Raw genomic sequence first — 18923 nt, 5'->3', positions numbered from 1 at the left:
ATGGATAAGCTGTGGTTTTTTGTTTTGTTTTAGGACTTCAATATGGTTTGGTGTTAGGTATTAGAAAATAATATGCAATATGGCGGTATGGCTTATTCAGAGATTCTACGTACGCATTTACTGACCACGCAACGATTGTTGTGACTATTAAACTGAACATAGCTTACTACTCATGCGTTCTTTCTGTTAGTAAAAGATAATAAATTAAATAATGGAATCACATTGTGGCGCTTTACTCACTCATTAGCTCATCGGACCCGCCAATGCGTTTAATATACATATATATATTAGGTACATATTAGTTTAGAAAAAACTAAAAACTGAAGGCTTTAACTCCTGATTGTCAGCCGAGAACGATTCGATTAATAAATAATAATAATAACTAAATATCATGGGACATCTGACACCTATTGACCTAGTGCCAAACTAAGCAAAGCTTGTACTATATGGACACTAGGCAACGGATACACCTACTTATAAAGATAAATACATACTTAAATACATATTAAACATCCAAGACCCGAGAAGAAACATTCGTATTATTCATACAAATATCTGCCCCGGCCGGGAATCGAACCCGGGACCTCAAGCTTCGTAGTCCAGGTTCTCTAACCACTTGGCCATACGATCCTCTTCTTCATAATAATACTAATTACTAATAGATTCGGTATTTTTGGCTAATTGTAAAGCTTTATAAATTAAGTTGTCCACAGAAACACAATGCTACTTGCACGAAAATATTTGCTTAATTAAAATTTGTCGTAACAATCCTACCTAAATAAGAAAATTAGTAAATTCATTTGATTTTATATTAAATAATATTGTAACAACTCACGTCTTAAACCGAGTTTAGCTCGACATGTTTCAGGCTATTTCGTAGCCCTTCTTCTCAGGAGCACGCGAACGCGACTCGGCGGCTGCCGCAACACGCACACTACGCGCCACCGCTCTGCTCGCGCGACTGCCCCACGAAGCTAACACCGGCGCACAACTACCCGCATTTTTATCGTCATTTTTATTGTCAATGTCTAATATAGGGTAGCACACAACACTAACAACATCACTCCGTAAAGGCACGTTCACACCAATCGATGTCGCAGCACGAGTATTTAAAACTGTTTTCCAACTCGTAACGTGATTAATTTGATTTTACATAATTAAGTGCTGCAGCCCAACAAAAAAAGTTGTTAAAGCTAACATCCAAAGAAATACAATTTTTAATGTTAATTCAAAAGTAGTTCTCTGCAAAATTAACTTCAATCAATGTTAAAAGCTTTTTCATTAATCAAAAGGCACTATTTATCACTGCAAATAGAAAAGGTTTCGAGTTATTTCAAACGTGCATTTTAGTTTTAGCTGACTAAGAGTTCGTCGTACCCTATTTATTGGAAAAGGAGTTAGAGTTACAGGATTAAGGAGTTTCGCCTTGGGATGAGGCAATGGAATGAAGATTTTAATTTGTCCCATACACTAAGCCAAGTACGATAGCTTAAGGAATAAATCAAAAATACACCGTTGAAAAGATAAACTACTACCATAAAAATTGCGGACGTGTGTAGTCAAATGTTTGTTTTGTTAAAGTCTAGCAAAAACTGTCAATGTGAAAAGCGATGACAAAAGAGTGTAAAGCTAACAAAGGGTTAAACAAGCGTTTTAACGCATTCACTGCCACCTGACTTGACTTGACTGACCACAGGTGTCACCGACGCACATGTGCGTTCAAAATGTATGAATAATTATGACAGCGGCACTGAAGGGGGGGGGGGGGTAGTACCGAAAACGCATATATGCGTCGGTGGCAGTGAATGCGTTAATGAATAATTATGATTGTGATTTAAATTTGGTCAGTTTTGATTTTTGTTCAGATATTGTTTGATACTATTGCCTAGAAATAAAATTACTTTCCACCAATGTTATTCTTTCATTTAATCTAATTTTGATAATATAACTTCAAGGTCTCTTTTCTTCACAAAATCTATTAAGCTCAGTGAAAATGAGTAGTCAAAGCTTATGAAATAGTTTCTTGGATACTATAAACGTTATAAATCATTTAATATTATGATAGTTCATTTTTCAACCGTCAAAGAATAATTTTCGTGTTAAAACCGATGCTCAACATTTCTTTCTATACCTCACACGTTCGCGTGTTAAATCTTTAAAAGGTAATTTAATTTTAATGATTTTTACACGATGTAGGTAAGCCGTGAGCACCTTTACTGAGCTACTGATATTTTAATATTTTTAGTCTACCCTTGATCATAAATTATACCTACATTTGCATCGAAATATTGGGAGTTTAATAAAGGTAGGTTCCTGGTCTACTATCCTTAACAAACAAAGATATCAAGGGTCAATAACCGTGAGTCACTAAAAACTTTAATAATAGCCTATTAAATTTTCCAAAAACAAAATCGGCATGGAAACTGCATGAACAAGTTATCCTAGAAATGTTTTTCAAACTGATATATCTCGTGTAATGAATGAAATTAGGCGACTTTTAAGCCAATTAGGGAGATTTCTATCGTTCTGAAATAGACAATTTGCCTAAAGAGGGTTTATACCTCCTGAGCTGGCAACGTTGCATTTATGTTAGTTTTGCTCGATTATTACATAAAAAAATGAAGATTAAAAAAGTGGTCTGATAGTAGGGTTAAGACCAAAAAGTTGCACAGCGTTAAAGCTGCTTTAGCACGTAGTTTTAATTTCCATTAACTTTTTCCATTGTGACTCGAAAATTATCCATACAAATGTATGATTAATTTTCGTGACACAATGGAAAAAGTTAATGGAATTTAAAAAACTACGTACTAACGCAGCTTTAACGCTGTGCAACTTTTTGGTCTTCACCCAGAACTCTTTTTATATATAAGTTGATGTGTCTACTCCAATAATTATTCGTTATAGATTTTAATTTTCTTTACAAACCGTTAATAAACATTAATTCGTTTTTAAAGAATACAAAAGTCTATCACGAATAATTATTGGAGTAGACACATTAACTTATATATTAAGAAGAGTTCTATCAGACCACATTTTTAATTTTCATTACATTTTTATGGAATAATCGAGCAAAACTAACAAAAATACAACATTGCCAGCTCAGCGGGAATAAACGCTCTTAACTTTAAAATGTAGGGGCTAACAGTATGAATAGTACGTACATTACATAACACAGCATAGAATAACAGCTCAATAAGATTTTTATCGTGAATAAAAAAAACAAGCAATTATTTCAAATTCATCGTAAGGCAACTGAATAACTAGAGATTTTATTTCCCAAAGTTACGTTTCCAACTACACACCGAGTGAGATAAGAGTTTAAGAAAGTAAAGTGGATTTTCTGTCGTTTTAATATTCACCCGGTGCGGTAAATTGGTTTTATTATATCAGTTCGGCTAAGACTGAACTTTTCAGATATTAGCTCTACGAAGGAAATAAAACTTAAAGGGCTTAGAGGTTTGGTCCTTGGCGGCTAAATATGGATAGTTTTATAACTCACGTCACCTCTTAACGCATTCACTGCCACCTGACTTCAATTGACTGACCACAGGTGCCACTGACGCACATGTGCGTTCAAAATGTATGAATAATTATGACAGCGGCACTGGGGGGAAGTTCCAAAAACGCATATATATGCGTTTCGCAGCAGCCGCCGTATTGCGTGCTCCTAGAGGACGGGCTACGAATTATCCCGAAAAATTACGAGCTAAACTCGATTTAAGACTTGAGTTATACGGGTTTATTTCATTAAATATGAATGTGTCTCACACCACCTTTTTCTTTTTTCATAAACTCATTGTACTGCTTTGTGGTGTTCAATAAAGAACAATAATTGTTTTATATTGTTGTATTATAATTGGGCTTAGTTCTACATACTCGTATAACTTCACGTTACAGTGTAGGTACGTTATATTTCAATTATTATTTCGAACTTAAACTAAGTACACAGAGTCGCATTTAATTACAGCCGGATTAAATTTAATCTTTTCCGTCGATCAAATCCTAGAATTAGCTGGACTTATGCGGATAATATTTTAAAAGAGCAAATTGCCTGATTGATTGATTTCAACTAAATCGAGGCCCTATTGGTTTATCCACTTGTCCAAACTTTTATGTAATTTTCATTATTCAGTACTCAGTTAATTTTGTGGGTTAAAATTTGGCAGTACCTACCTGCTGGCTCATATTGAGGCATCGACTTCCAACTAGTACAAAATTATTTTCATTATTTTTTGGATTCGGTTTAATTTTTAGTTACGTCTTTTCTTGCTTTTCAGTGTTAGGTACTAATTTAAGTTAGAATAGCGTAATGCAAACTGCTGTTATTATTAAGAATAATTCAGAAACTATTGATCGGTTAATCAAATTTAAATGGGGCCATTATGAGAAGTAAACCTTTGCAATGGCAAAAAAATCATCGAATTTCGTTTTACCTGGAAAAAGTTCACATAAAAAAATACAGTCGAATTGAGAACCTCCTCCTTTTTTGAAGATGGTTGAATATCTGTGACTTGTCAAATAATGATACAGTTCTTATGAGTGTAAAAGGCCTCCTATTGGCTAGTTTAGAGCTAACTATATCGTATCAGTAAACGGTCCACTGGCTCCAAACACGGGGCTGATCGGTAATCACATCAGCTCGATCTGGGCCCTATCCTATTTCACCAACGTAACAATTTTCAGTGGCATACGTCGAGTGACAATCAATTATTTGTAGGTACCTATCTGAAAATTATAAGTATTTTCAAAATGATTCTCTATTAAATTAGTAGTCACACCTGTCAGCGTGGTGAAATATGGCCCAGGACTATGTAGCAGGTACGTGGCGACGAGCTTCTCTGCTCATTCCTCGGTCGACACAATCACTGTCTAACAGTTAATTGGCATGGTAATACACGCAATGTATTGCATTGGTACATAAATGCTCGCCGTGATCAAGCCGTATCTTTACGGTATAGTATATCTTAATGGTACCTTTAGGTACCCAGGGCCTAAGTATCTGATGTAAATTTGTACAAAATCAAATCAAAGTTAAAACGTTTATTCTGTAAGCAGGCCGCAAAAGGCTCTTTTACGTATCACATTTTTGGTTCTCTATTGGATGGTATAAAATTATTTGTAATATTATTGTTACGCATAATTGCTTTTAGCCGAATTAGCGATGTGCATACCTACTCATCATTACGCATAAAATTAAAAAGCATAAATAGGTACAGAAAGCATCATCTTCATGAAGACTAACGTCAAATAGCATAAATACAAAAGTCATAATAATAAATTTGCATCATTATAAAGTGCATAACCACAATCACGAGCCTGATGCATTACAAGAAGAGGTTAGTTTTGTGTTAGTATATATTTAGGAGCTAAGGCGAGGTCGACCTCCTATTTCTGCGTTGCTTGGGCGCTTCGCGCCTGGATATCATACTAACCTAACCTAACCTAATGTGCCTAACGTGATCTAACCTAACCTAATATTTTGTTGTTCATTTATAACAAATAATCAATAGCCCAAACAATAATATGCATAATGTGTATTAATCTAATACAAATTACCTCAACTGAAATTATTCTAATATCTTAATATGCCAAAAAAGTAGTAGGCCAAAGTATTTCTATGCGACAGTACTATTATGCCTATACAAATTTTGCCAAGTCAATTATGCGAAACAATAGTAGTCTAAAAAACATTATGCGATTGAAGGAGATCCGCACATTTTTACACTACTATATAGGTAGCACTTTCACAAAGAACATTTTGGCTGTTTTTGACGAAAAGACTCTTAGCTAAACAATGCAAGTACCTACAGTTACCAGCGCCAATATCTTATACAACAAAACGTGCAAAAATAGGACTCTATTTCTAGTTCCGGTAGGACGTGTCAATTATTTTTGCACACTCCGCTGTGGCATTAATGCAGGTGACTATAAATGTCATACATAACTTGGTCACGTCGACCGCACATCAATTAGTGGACATACATTACCGCGTCAAACGTGACGGAGCTGTAACGTAATAAACAAACCCGGCAAATCCAATAAACAACAAGCGTTCCATTCAATAACTAACGCAGGCCGAGAGCTTACTGGCTTCATGTCTGCGTCGTTGAATTTCGACAAGTGGAGCCGAAGAACCTAAACCAAGGTTTCTCAAAGTGGGGTCCACGGACCCCTTAGGAGTCCGTGCCATGTGTATCAGAGGTCCGCAGTAGTTCATTATGTAAACCTATTTATTAGGAAATTTACAAAAATGTTTTTGATAGGGGTCCGTGGAATTGTTTAAATTGTAAAAGTGGTCCGTGACTGCAAAAAGTTAAAGAAACCCTGATCTAAACGAAGACAACTTGGGGCCAATTTTTTTTAATTACGTCACACGGGAATAACGTTTGACACTGGTGAAAAATAGTGCTGAATTCGAAATACGAGTAGGTACAAAAAATAAAAATGGAGCTCTAATTTAACTCATTAATTACTCCAAAACTTAATATGAATTATAGTTTTGTAGCAAAACACAGAATTTTACGACTTTCGAATAGAATTTTCGAGTGACATGAATTCAAAAATTAGTCTCCAGTCGTTGTTTTATTTTAAAACCTTCTGGCACAGCCTGTAAGAGTAATTTGCTAGAATGAATTACATAACGCCCTAAATTGGTACTATGAACGGTAATAATTTGATGATTAAGTACTTAAACAGCGATGACTGATGCATAAATAGGCAAGGGTCGCTTTACACATAGTTTCCTCTGTCAATGTGACCAGACAAAATACTAATTAAGTTCAAACAGATTTTAATTTGGATCAGAGCGACGGCACTCTAATGAAATCCACGATATATTTTTGGGAAAATTGGGTATCGTTTTTCTACTTCACTTATTTTTACACAATTACTTCAAAGTTTCATGTTCTACATTTAGAACGATTGAGAAGTACTTCTAATCCGAAATTCGGTAATGTTAGTTTATAACCGCTTGGCTTTTAAACTAGCATCGACCCCTGAATGCAATATTTCGGTATTGGAATTGCTTTGACGCACTAACTACCGATATGTGTTAGTAGGACAACCGAGTCCATGAGTTTGTTGGGCTTTGAAAGGATTTTGACGATTTACTGGGGCTTTGGACACAATTTTCGTATATTTATAAAAATTACCTACAGCTGAGTTTGTATGTACTAATAGTTAATGATAGTCTTTGAACAGATTATTCGAGCATTTCAGCACGGTCTCATTTTTGTGGTCATTTTTCTGTAAAAATGGCCGAAGATTTTGATATAGTTTTTTTAGTTATCTGGCACCAAGATCTACAGCCAATTCGTAAAAATGTGACCAGTAAAATGAGGCGCTTGAAACGCTCAAACAATGGCCCAAATATGTATGCAGTTTAGTATAGACTTAAAACATGGTGGAACAAACCTTTTTTTAATGATACAGTATTTCGTAATTGCGGGGGCAAACTTAAATAAAAATAGGTGTTTTCTGATGTTTTTGAATAAAATTCATTAATCTTCTACTACTGACCTATCAAGACTTACCTACCTGCTTACATTATGTACATACGTGTGTGAAGATAAATTGAGAGCAAACATTTGTACTTTAACCTCCGAGTAGCATTTACTGTAGCATAAAATGATTGTACTGTAAAATCAAATTTAGAATTTACTAAACTAACCTCTCGTTACGAACCAAAGTCAGGACCAAGAATAAACGGATTATGCTCGTAGTTTATTACGAACCTAACTACCACTTGTGTGGTTTCGGTATTTGTTGTTGTATTAACAAATTACAAACTCCAAAAGGACCTTCATTTAACTTAAGAAGTTTGCAGCTGACCTAGAGCAAGTCAAACTGGTTGCTAATACTTGGTAAATACAATAGCTGAAGCAGACGTTTCAAGCAAATTAATGCGGTTACTCATTTTTGAAGCACTTTTTTATTGTTTCTTCGTTGATTCACGTATGTAGGTACTTAAATGTTTTTGTCTGAACTCACATTTAAATTGGTCAGTAAGTGTCAGTATTGTAAAAAAATAGTATACCATAACCATAACGTGATGTTTTTATGGAACTCAAGAGGTACTAAAAAATACCTGCGCCTTTTGCAAATGCGTCTATTTTATCCTAGGTGTGTTCAGGCTTAAATGAGGTCCTAAATTAGGAAGTCTGGTCGGCTATCTCAGTTGCTGTTTTCTCGAATGAATTTTTTGAAGAAAAAAGATGTTGCGACAAAGAGAGAATTTCTATCCTTGTATGCGGCGAAAATAAAATCTATTATCCACTAACTACATAGTATGGTGGTATGGTAGGTACTACTAAATTAAATATTACTAAATAAGTAGTAGACTACTAAATTTTGGAATTTCATTACTCAGGGTAGTAATTAATTATATTGCTAGTCTTTAAAACTGCATAATGGCGTGACATAGTCTAGCAATGCCCAATTTGTCTCAAGCTATAATGTGGAATAAAGTACCTCTAGTAGAGAAATATATAATACAGAGCAATATAAGGGAAACGGTCCAAGTATATGTATAGCCATCCTGGGGATCTTATTAGAAACAAGTAAAGCTTCAGTAGACCTCTAGACATATCCTATCGAACTATGTGGGAGGCAAACGAGTAGAAAGCCGTATACTCAATCAAGGAATTCCGGAGCGGGAGCATAGATGGCGTTGTTCTTAATAATGACGGGGATGAGTAAAGCCACGTGAGGCTGAACCATGGCTGATCAATGATCATAGACAGTGATTGGCAAATTCAATGTTGTAAACATTTCTTGATTGAAATTAGACTTAAATTGATATCATATGATGATGATATGAGGTGCATAGGGAAATTCGTCTCGGTACCGTTAACCATCAGTGGTGTAGCGGTATAGCACGCGGTACGGATTACCGAGGACCTGGATTCGATTCCCAGTGATGGTCTTATTTTTCTGTTTTTTCTGTGCATCTATATTTCAGTTTGTATTTTCAATTTTGATATCATAGTCAAAATTTAACGAGGATAGAGGTAGAGTGTAACAATAGGGACACAAAAGAATCATAAACACACTAAACTGATGAAGATTTTTGGTAAACCAAAAAAAAATCCTTTAAAAGGTATCTTATTATTTAAGTACCTATTCTTGTCTTCTACTGCGATGTTTTTGCAAAATTTCATAGCGATTGGTACAGAGCTTAATGCGCTAAGGCGGAGCAAACAAACACAATTTTGCATTATAATATTAGTAGGGATATCATCCGAGACTAATCTATACATATATAGATAGTTGGGTGGAGACCAAGAATAGCACAGCGTTAAAGCTGCGTTAGCACGTAGTTTCAATTTTCATTCACTTTTTCCATTGTATCGAAAATACAAACTGAGAAATGGATGCACAGAAAAACCAGAAAAAGAGACCAGCGCTGGGAATCGAACCCAGGTCCTCAGCAATCCGTGATGCGTGCTATAACCCCTACACCACCGCTGGACAAGAATCTAGACACGAATTTTTCCTACGCATACATATCTCTGGTTTCTTTTTATCTACTACGCTACTTAATCAGCAGCGCTAGCGACATCTATGTTTCGCTCTCATCGAGAGCCGTCAAATTCTTTCGGAACTAACCCAGACAAGAGATTTCGCTACTAAGCAATCAAATTATGATTGATTTTTTGGAGTCTTTTGTATTTTTTCTTATTTCTACTCCAAATTTGTTACTAACAAATTTGTGAGTTTGTGAGTAACAATTTGGAGTTGAAATAAAAAAAAATACAAAAAGACTCTGAAAAACCAATCATAATTTTTCCATTGTAAAACGAAAATTAATCATACATGTGTATGACTGTGTTTAAGTACCGAGTGATATTTTGTGAAGCATATTTTAGTAACAAGACATAGGTAGAGTCATTCACGATGACGCGTGCCGTGGTTCTTATTACAATGTCATTAACGTCTAATTTTGTCAAAATCATGCGTCTTCGTGGATGGCACTAGCTATACCTACCTGTTTACCACTTAGACCTATGTAACGTAAAATACGCATCCATTCTTGTACCTATAGCATGTTCTAATATTCTCCTTTAATGGTAGCTTTACACTATAAAATATACCCGTAAGCTTCTATCCCGGGCGAAGTCAAAGGTTGTCAGGTAAACGGCTTACTTTGAAGTACCTACTTATCACCGAGGAACTCGTTCCTTGTCAACATGACCTTCTTACATTATTAGGCACTTAAACTCGCTTTCAAATATTAAACATGACCAAATTGTAAATTTGTTTACGAATAAGTTAACTACTTTGATGTTAGTTAGTACAATAACATCATTCGGTTAGATTCATTGACACTGCTTATGAATATTGTGATAACTACATTTTTTGCATTTTTAGTTTTCTGATGTAAATGAAGTGAAGTGAATGAATAAATGGAATGATTGTCGTTAATAATTGAAATATTTTTGTTGTGATTCTCATAGTAATGAATGCTTATTAGTTACTATGAGTAAACGAACGATGATTCAATATCGAATTCTACACGTGCCAGTTTTTTTTCTGTGACTTTAGCGGTTAACCGGAAACTATATAAACACAGAAATAAAAAAGTTTTCAGGATATCGAAAATACAAACTGAGACATGGATGCACAGAAAAACCAGAAAAAGAGACCAGCGCTGGTCTCTGGTTTTCACGGGATAACCGTAAAAGTAACAAATTTGGAGTTGAAATAAAAAATACAAAAAGACTCCAAAAAAACAATCATAAAGTTTTCAGACTTAGACAACGCTAAGTAGGTATTGCAATTATTTTAAAAGTAACGTCGTATAGTCAAGGAAACTGAATCGTGCAGCCACAACAAACACAAAAACATTGGGACCTTTTTACAGTAAATTTCACAATGATTTCGTTACCCGATGTTTGGATTGTCAAAAAGGTTTCACTCTAGTACGAACAGCTAACTTCACATAAACACAAAATAACCCAAAGTATAAAAAACTGTTACATTTATTAACGGTCCTAACAGTACCACCACCAAACACAAAAAACAGTAATATATTACTATACAAGCATAATTTACATCGTATGGTGATGACACCAATAAAATTGTCACTGAGAAAGGGTCTCCACTCAGCATGTGTTGCTACGAGAACACAGTGGGTGCAGCAACGCTGATTTCCTACAGAGCCCAAATTTAAGCACTATCTTTTAAAGAAATTATTCCGGATAGAGATGCAAATTTTAAAAGTCAAATGTCAATCCACGTGAAAAAAGACAATAATTTTGTTAAATAATGTGTCAACATAAATTAAAGAAAACGTAGTTAGCATAGTATTCGTAGATGGTATCGTTATATTTATTGACTGTAGCAAGCATTCAAAACAAAGCTTTGTTTTCTATGCGGTGTAAACTAAAGTGTATGAATAGTTAAACAATTACGCTCTATAGCAATAATTATGGTCTGATTCATGCACCAGTTTGGATCGAATACCAAACAATCGACGCAGCAATCGGTGATCGGATCCAAAACAAGAGACGACGTACAAAACAAGCAGTCGGACGTCGATACTCATTCCACCAACATCGTTATTTGATCCGTGCTCTTAAAGTAAATTAGTAATTGGAAACTGCCAGTGCCATTAAAAGAAAATAAATTACTATTTTTTATTTCTAACAAATAAGAATGTCACGTGCATTTAGATGACATGGGATGTGGCATAAACGGCAACATGAATCGATCGTTGTTTTTTGTACTTTTTGCTGTTTACATCGCTATTACTTTGCAGGTAAGTTCGCAATAAAATCAAATAGATAAATAAGCGTTTGATTTCTGTTTTTTCCGGGAAAACTTGAAAGATCGCCCCGGTGAAACATCATAACCCAATAACGTGCGGGAAGCTCCCATCGACCCTTACGTCCTCGGTTTCCACTTTGCCAAACTATTCTTAGTCAAATTTCCGGCGAAATGTATTCCATGAATCGACAAAAATTTCAGCAGGCTCGGAAAAAAATGTGCACTTTACTCAAAAAACGCGTAACGTTTCGTGTGCTCCTAATGACTAGTACGTGTACTTGATGTTAAATAAAATAAGAATTGGGCTTTTCATGACACAAACTTAGTTATTCTGAATGTCGTCTAGGCCGTTGAATAATTAAATACTAATGTGAAAGAAAACAAAGACAAAACCACCGGAATGAAGTTATTGTACCGCAGTAAAAATAAAAAACTCTTGTAACGTATCTTCTAAAATGTGCCACTTTGCTGCAATCCAAATAAGTTTAGTAGTTAAGTGTAAAATTAAAGACCTTTTGAATCTAAATTTATTACTATATTCGCTCTAACTGTTAGGTCGGTCTATGTGTGTAACGGAATCGTTGAACTTGACTTTTATATTTGACATTGATAGCCACGAAAATGGGCATTTATGTATAATTCCATTGACAACACAAAAATATATACCATCAAGCTGATCTGACGATGGAGCTAAAAACTAATTTTGGAACTCCAAGACAAAACAACGTAATTTAGCCGTTTTTAGGCCTGTTAGAACAGTCTTAGGGTGTGCTTTGGCCAAGAATAGAACCAGGATCTGATAATGTTTTTGTTTTTTCTGTAACTATAATTATAATGTACCCTCCTATATAACTACCACTACTAATACTAATACCTTACCAAATTTATGTTTAACCAAAGAACAATGTTTGAATTTTTTGCGATTTACACTCATACGGATTTAAGTAAGTAATCAAAGTATTGAGCATCTTAACTACGTGTAATTTTTCAAGTTTGCGGCTATTTATTTTCGCTTTTTCATTCTAAAAGGAGGCCTGTGTCCAGCAGTGGGACATGTAGAGTCCAGAGATAATGATAATGAATTTAGCTAAATAGGTAAACGAGTGCTTAATGTACAACATTGATAAGTGGACACAAAAGGAATATACAAAACATCTCTACTACCATAAAAATGGGTTATTCGTGTTCACAATACCAAAAAAGGTTTTATCCAACCCAACGCCAAATGGCTTGGAAATGAGCGATTGCTTTACAATAACATCAACAAACCGAAACTTCATAATAATGCATCAGGTAGCCTGAAAGAATTATTCATCCTTAAATAAGTTCGTTACCACATCATCGAGATATAATGCAGGCATGCCATATTTCTTTTAGATGACCACACACACATAACGCCTGTATTCCCAAATGGGGTAGGCAGAGCACACAAAAGGTTACCGCTTCGAAGCCACTTTTAGCAATTTTAGGTTTTAAGTTTGACAAAAACGGTACAATAGTGACAGGTTGCTAGCCTGTCACCTACGGTATACCTTAACCTATATCCTCAGTCGCCTCTTACGACATCCATGGAAGAAATGGAGAGGTGTAATTCTAACCCACCACACAGGGGGGGGTTACGGGTTTTAGATGACCAATTGTACATTTATACTATCACAGGAAAAAAAACAAAAAAATATATTGAAAATCGTGTTAACGTCTTCGTTTTACAAGGTATTGTACACTTTGGTCTTCAAATCAGTAAAAACGTTTGCAATTTTGAACTTTCAATTTCTCATGTCATAGTATTTCACTATGGCGTTACAGTGTATTATTCATTTATTATCATGCGGCGCATCCATATGGGGCAGCAAGCGGACTAAATAAATAACAATAAATAAACTAAACACCAAGTTGTAACACCAGTATACTAAGTACAAACACTCGAAGTGTCTTAAGCACGACGCGCCCGCTCGTCTTAGAAGTTTTAGAAGACTAAACTAAAATACCTTCTTTCCAGACACCAGATTTCCAAGATAATCTTATTAATGGCTACAGAGCGCTCATCGCGGACATCCAAGTTCGGACTCAAAAATCGCGGGAAGACATGGACACGTTGGTCTCGCAAATTAAACTGCTGATGAAGAACGAAGCAGATAAAGCCATCAACTACATGACGGTTTATCTGGAACAGATATCTTTGTATTTCCAGGTATGCATGATGGAGAAAGTTTAGGCGAGAAAGATAATGATTGTGTGTCGTGTGGATACTACTTTTGGATTTTTAAATGTTATTTACGTCTACTAATACACATTTATTGATAAATAGTTCATAACACTAGGCATTTATATGACTCGTTTAATTATGTGCATTACTGTGTAGTAGGTACCATTAGTACAGTGTCAATACACATGACTTGAGTTGTGATGATAGCTGAAATTACCAATAACTAAAATTAAGTGGGATTTTCGTGGTAGGTGAAATATCACTAGATGAAGTTAGTCCTGAGAGGCCTGTTTGCCATTACAGTCTTGCTTGTAATTGGCTCATTTAGATAACCAATCACTAACGTGACACAAATGTCAAAGTTATCAAACGGACCTCTCGATAGGTATTAGCGCCAACTAGCCTGTCACAGAAACAGTTTTAATGTAACAGAGAGTTAGACGGATTGACGAAATACCAATGATTACATATAACCCTGAAATAGAATTCCATGAATCCTTTAAATATTTTTTCTTTATTTAGGTCATCATTCACGATCGTAAACCTCGAAACGGCACGTATTGCAAGGAAAGCATCGTCAAACTGCTGGGAGAGAATCTGCAGCTTGCTGATGAAAATGTTACTTTATGTTTGGCTTTAGGCTACCAAAGGGTGCAGAGGTTACCCGGTAAGATAAACACTTAGTAAATAAATAACTATTGACCTGACCCTTAACTAAGCTAAGCTTGTGCTATGGGCAAACGGAAAAGGGACAACGGTTAAACTCGAGTAGGTACAGACATTCACATTCATCACAGAAATTATTGACACTACCGGGATCACAAACGGGTTACAGGGTCGACAAAAAACATTAATGTAAATACTAGCAAAGATTAATACCAAGGTTTTAAGCATTATTATGATCTTAATTACGAACTTTATAATATCATTAAGAGACATTTGATAGCTTTTTAGTTTAATAACAAACAATTTATTAGTTGAAGTTAGAACAGATGTTAGGTAGCTACACTAATCGTAGCAGGTACCTACAATTTTTTTGCTCAAAATTTTCTACGAAACCCTTAGCTTCGCGCCCAAATCCAACTGATAAATTATGATAGCGGTAAACGAGCAAGAAGAAATAACTAGGAAAAAAAACTTGAAAATTTTCACAGTACTTCCTTTTACCACGCAAGCGAGGTTTCAGACACAATAAAATAATTTTACATGAGTAAATACTATAGTACGAGTCGACGCTACTCGGCGAAACGCTATCAAGTTTTATGCAAATCCCAATGAATTTCTAAAGTCTGACTGCGAGAAGGAAATTTTGTTTGTTTTTCGTTTGCTCGTTTCCGTCCGCCGCGTCAACCTGAGCCATTTTATTTTGGCTATACCTTCCTTGTTTATACTTCGGAACATTTCCGTTTTCCGCTCGGACCAAAGCAAACGGTGTAATAATGGCGCGGAAAGGCATTGCAGCGATAGATGTTAGCATTTTTACGTCTCCAAATTTTGTTTCGTCCAAATTGTGCAGCAGTAATGCAGTTTTTTGGTTAGCGTTTCTTTTTTCTGTTTGAAGTTTTCACGTTATAAATATTTAAAAAAGATAAAGTGAACCAAAACATAATTTTAATTTGTTAAAGTGCGTATGGTAATTTAAATCGCACAATTTACGACTTAACGGCGAGTATAAAATAAAAATTTGGCGTGAGCCATAAACGAAGTAAAAATAAAAAACACAGCTCGTAGGGTTCAATTTTGTAGGTTTTATAATAATAATAATACAATTTAGACAATAAATGGCTCAGACAATGCCGGTACCTCATAAAATTAAAAGTCTCTCGACAATTAGACGCTGTTTTTCGATTCCCCCACAGCACATACACAACAGTTACAGATATTATGTAAAATAATGAAGCCCAAATATTAGTTTTGGAGGGTTGTTTACCCCTGTCAATAAAATAATCTACCTGAAATGTCCCAGATTTTGTTAATACTTCTTTTTGATGACACAGACTTAATTTTGCAGAAAAACTACAAGTGCATTTTGAAACATTAGAAAATCTAAAGAAGTATTCGGCGTCAAAGCTATTTGAATGCCAAAAGCAGCAGCAAGTCGGTGGAAATTGCTCCCATGAAAGCCAAGATCTTGAAAGGACAGTGGTATGTAAATATAATCACCTCAAAAGTAGCATTATAGATCAATTTCTATAAAAGAATCCGTACATCTTATCATAGAAATAGGTACTTATCTCCAAATTACAGAAAGCTTCAAAATATGCATTGAAAAAGACGAAAAACACAATGATCATTTAATTGAATATTTCGATCGTATAATCTACAAATTGGCTTATATATTACAAACATACCACCATATTACCATACAAATTTTTGAGAGACTATAAATTTAAACAGTCCACTTTAGAAGTAACTTCAGTTTCATAAGAAATGTATATTGTACAGCTAAAAAAGGAGTCCTCCCTATTTTTAAGACGATTTCTTAAGTTTGAGTTGAACCTTGTTTTCGATATTAGAGTTAATGTAACCGAAACATTCCTAATTTGCTAAGTGGATAAAAATTACACGCCTGATTGCAAATCAAGTCCAAGCAGACCATTTATTTGCGTCTAGAAATTTAATCAACACGTGTCTCTCGTATCAAGTCGTATCTCATATCGTCTCACATGAAGGACGTTTTTCGGATAATAAGCTTACAAATTTTCTGCATTAGTCTCAAACAAAAATAGGGCAACTTTAAGAATTTTAAATTATTGCTACTGCGTACTGTGTTTTAAGACTTTTAAGAGGTTTTAAGTGTACTATGTTGCTGAGTAATATCGCCTTTGTTGCATTATCTTAGTCGTTTTTTAATTTTTTAATAAGTTTCGCTGGATAAACTCTATCAATATGTCACTTTTGTCTTTATTTCTTTATGTTACAATCAATTCTATCTTATGTTAATTTCTTAGTTGTACTGCTTTATTGAAATGAAATACAAAACCTAAATATCTTTTTTTCTTACATTTACGCATACATCGATCGTCAAGTTTTAAGACCTGTTTACTTCTCATAAGTCCAAATTTACTGTTATTATTAAAAAAGCTTTTACTTGGGTATATTTTGCGAAGATTCTTGTACACGGGAATCTAATTTATCTCATAATGTTCAAAGGATTTCATATATAAAGTGAGATAATCGTACATACATATTTATTTTCACGATTTTATGATGAGATGAATGTTATTTATTAGTAAATAAGAAGCAGTCATGTATTAACAGTGGATATAAGGCTCCTCTTACGAATGTTGGTACTTTGTCATGTTTCATTCATTTGGTTGTGATTTGATTCGTTTCAATGATCAGAAAATCCACATTCTAACTGAACGTAGGTATGCGAATGTAGGTATTTTATTAACTCTTGTAGATGCAAAATATGTGAGCCAGATAGAGATATGTCTTGCACGTGCTTAAAAACCAAAATAATTCGTTCTATAATTATTTGTATATGAACTTTCGCGTTTTCCGCATCCAAATTCAATGTAACAAGTATTTTCAAGCTACTTTCACAACTGGCAGTAAATAGGCTAAGTAAGAACCTCTTCATCATCATCATCATGATCAACAACGATCGTCCACTGCTGAACAAAGGCCTCCCTCTTAGAACACCACAATGAACGACAACTAGCCACTTGCATCCACCACAAGAACCTCTCATTCGTTAGTAAAACTAAACAAAATGAATAGCATAATGCCTGCAGCTGGACCATAGTTTGATAATTCAAACAATGCAGTCAACATTACGATAAAAAGATGGTCACAAAGTCAATGTAAACTAAGCAGCCAAAATGGTATTTCTGTAATACTTTCTTCGAATTATTTGATTCCTTTTACATACCTACACTACAAAGATTAACACTGGTAGGGAATAACTTGTCTGTCTGTTTTTTTTTTTTCAGTTCCTGTATGAAACATCTCCATTTCCAGTAGTGATGGCTGAAATAGCTATCCACGGTTTCAAAGAGGTTTCAGACCTAAGCGTCTGCCTGAAAGACATCATTTCAAGAATGATGACGCATTCCGTCAAGGTCATCGGTGACTTCAACAGGTGTATCCATAACATCGAAATGCCCAAACTAAAATACCTACTGAAGTTCATGAAGAAATATGCTTAAACATTTATATTGCTTCAAAAAAATTGTAAATAACAATCGTCGTTCATTTTAAGAAGTTATTGTTAAATACGTTTAATTTTCTGTGTAATTTTAAAAGGATACAAAAATATCATGTATAAATGCAACTTTCTATTTCGATTGACTTAACCCTTGACCAAGCTGGATGACGTTTTTAATGATATTAGATATCACAATATTATTAGATGTATTATCCAAAGTATGATACAAATTCTACTTTATTATGCTTTAAATTGCCTGGCCAAAGGTTAATTATGTTTTTTTCTTAAAATTGTTTACCCGTGCATGATATTTTAAGACTTATTTGGAGCTTTAGTCACTACCTGACAAGTTTAAGATGTCTTGTTATAAATAAATTTATAAACAAAATTGACATTTACTTCCTTAAATTCTAAATCGATCCTTAAAATCCATCATTTTCTTACTTCCTTACCTTATCTTATCTTATAAAAAGATTCTTTAGTCTTACATCTGGCAACATGGTCAACGGTGTGTTGCTCTGGGGGTGAACTCGGTTGAGTGTGGTGTAGTGGTGGCACTGATAGCCAGGTTTGTGTGATTTGTGCGTGTTCTTACAGTGTGCAGGTAGAGAAGCTGCATGAACACTAATTTCTTGGACAGACATAGCTAGCTATCTTATATGGTGCAGGTAAGCAAAGTAATAGTTTACAGTTCATTGATAAGTCGAGTAGGTAAATAATCATCCCATCAAAATATAAATTAGTTCAGTTTATTTTTGTCTTTAAGCACAAAGGTAAGATTTTCAATGACTAAAATTA

At 34.7% G+C, this 18923-nt stretch overlaps 2 protein-coding genes across 3 annotated transcripts in view; one reads left to right on the top strand and one right to left on the bottom strand.

Annotated features, from left to right (window-relative positions):
- unc-13 overlaps nt 1-18923 on the bottom strand; it is a 382374-nt gene that overhangs the window by 238006 nt on the left and 125445 nt on the right. The window lies entirely within an intron of this gene.
- LOC141439843 (uncharacterized) lies at nt 11478-18517 on the top strand. Its single transcript, XM_074104236.1, has 5 exons — nt 11478-11758; nt 13766-13957; nt 14495-14639; nt 15984-16117; nt 17911-18517. Exons 1-5 carry the CDS (start codon nt 11678-11680, stop codon nt 18124-18126), a joined length of 768 nt encoding a protein of 255 aa, XP_073960337.1. The 5' UTR covers nt 11478-11677; the 3' UTR covers nt 18127-18517.

The sequence above is a fragment of the Choristoneura fumiferana genome, chromosome 21 (assembly GCF_025370935.1).
Source record: "Choristoneura fumiferana chromosome 21, NRCan_CFum_1, whole genome shotgun sequence".
NCBI lineage: Eukaryota > Metazoa > Arthropoda > Insecta > Lepidoptera > Tortricidae > Choristoneura > Choristoneura fumiferana.
The sequence above is the reverse complement of the archived record's forward strand: the minus strand, read 5'-3'. Positions and strand labels throughout refer to the sequence as shown.

Excerpts from the sequence above, each read along its gene's own strand:
- LOC141439843 (XM_074104236.1), top strand. The coding sequence starts at position 11,678 with ATGGGATGTGGCATAAACGGCAACATGAATCGATCGTTGTTTTTTGTA. Across the intron at positions 11,759-13,765 it reads ACATCGCTATTACTTTGCAG|ACACCAGATTTCCAAGATAA; the intron begins GTAAGTTCGCAA and ends CCTTCTTTCCAG. Across the intron at positions 14,640-15,983 it reads AAGGGTGCAGAGGTTACCCG|AAAAACTACAAGTGCATTTT; the intron begins GTAAGATAAACA and ends TTAATTTTGCAG.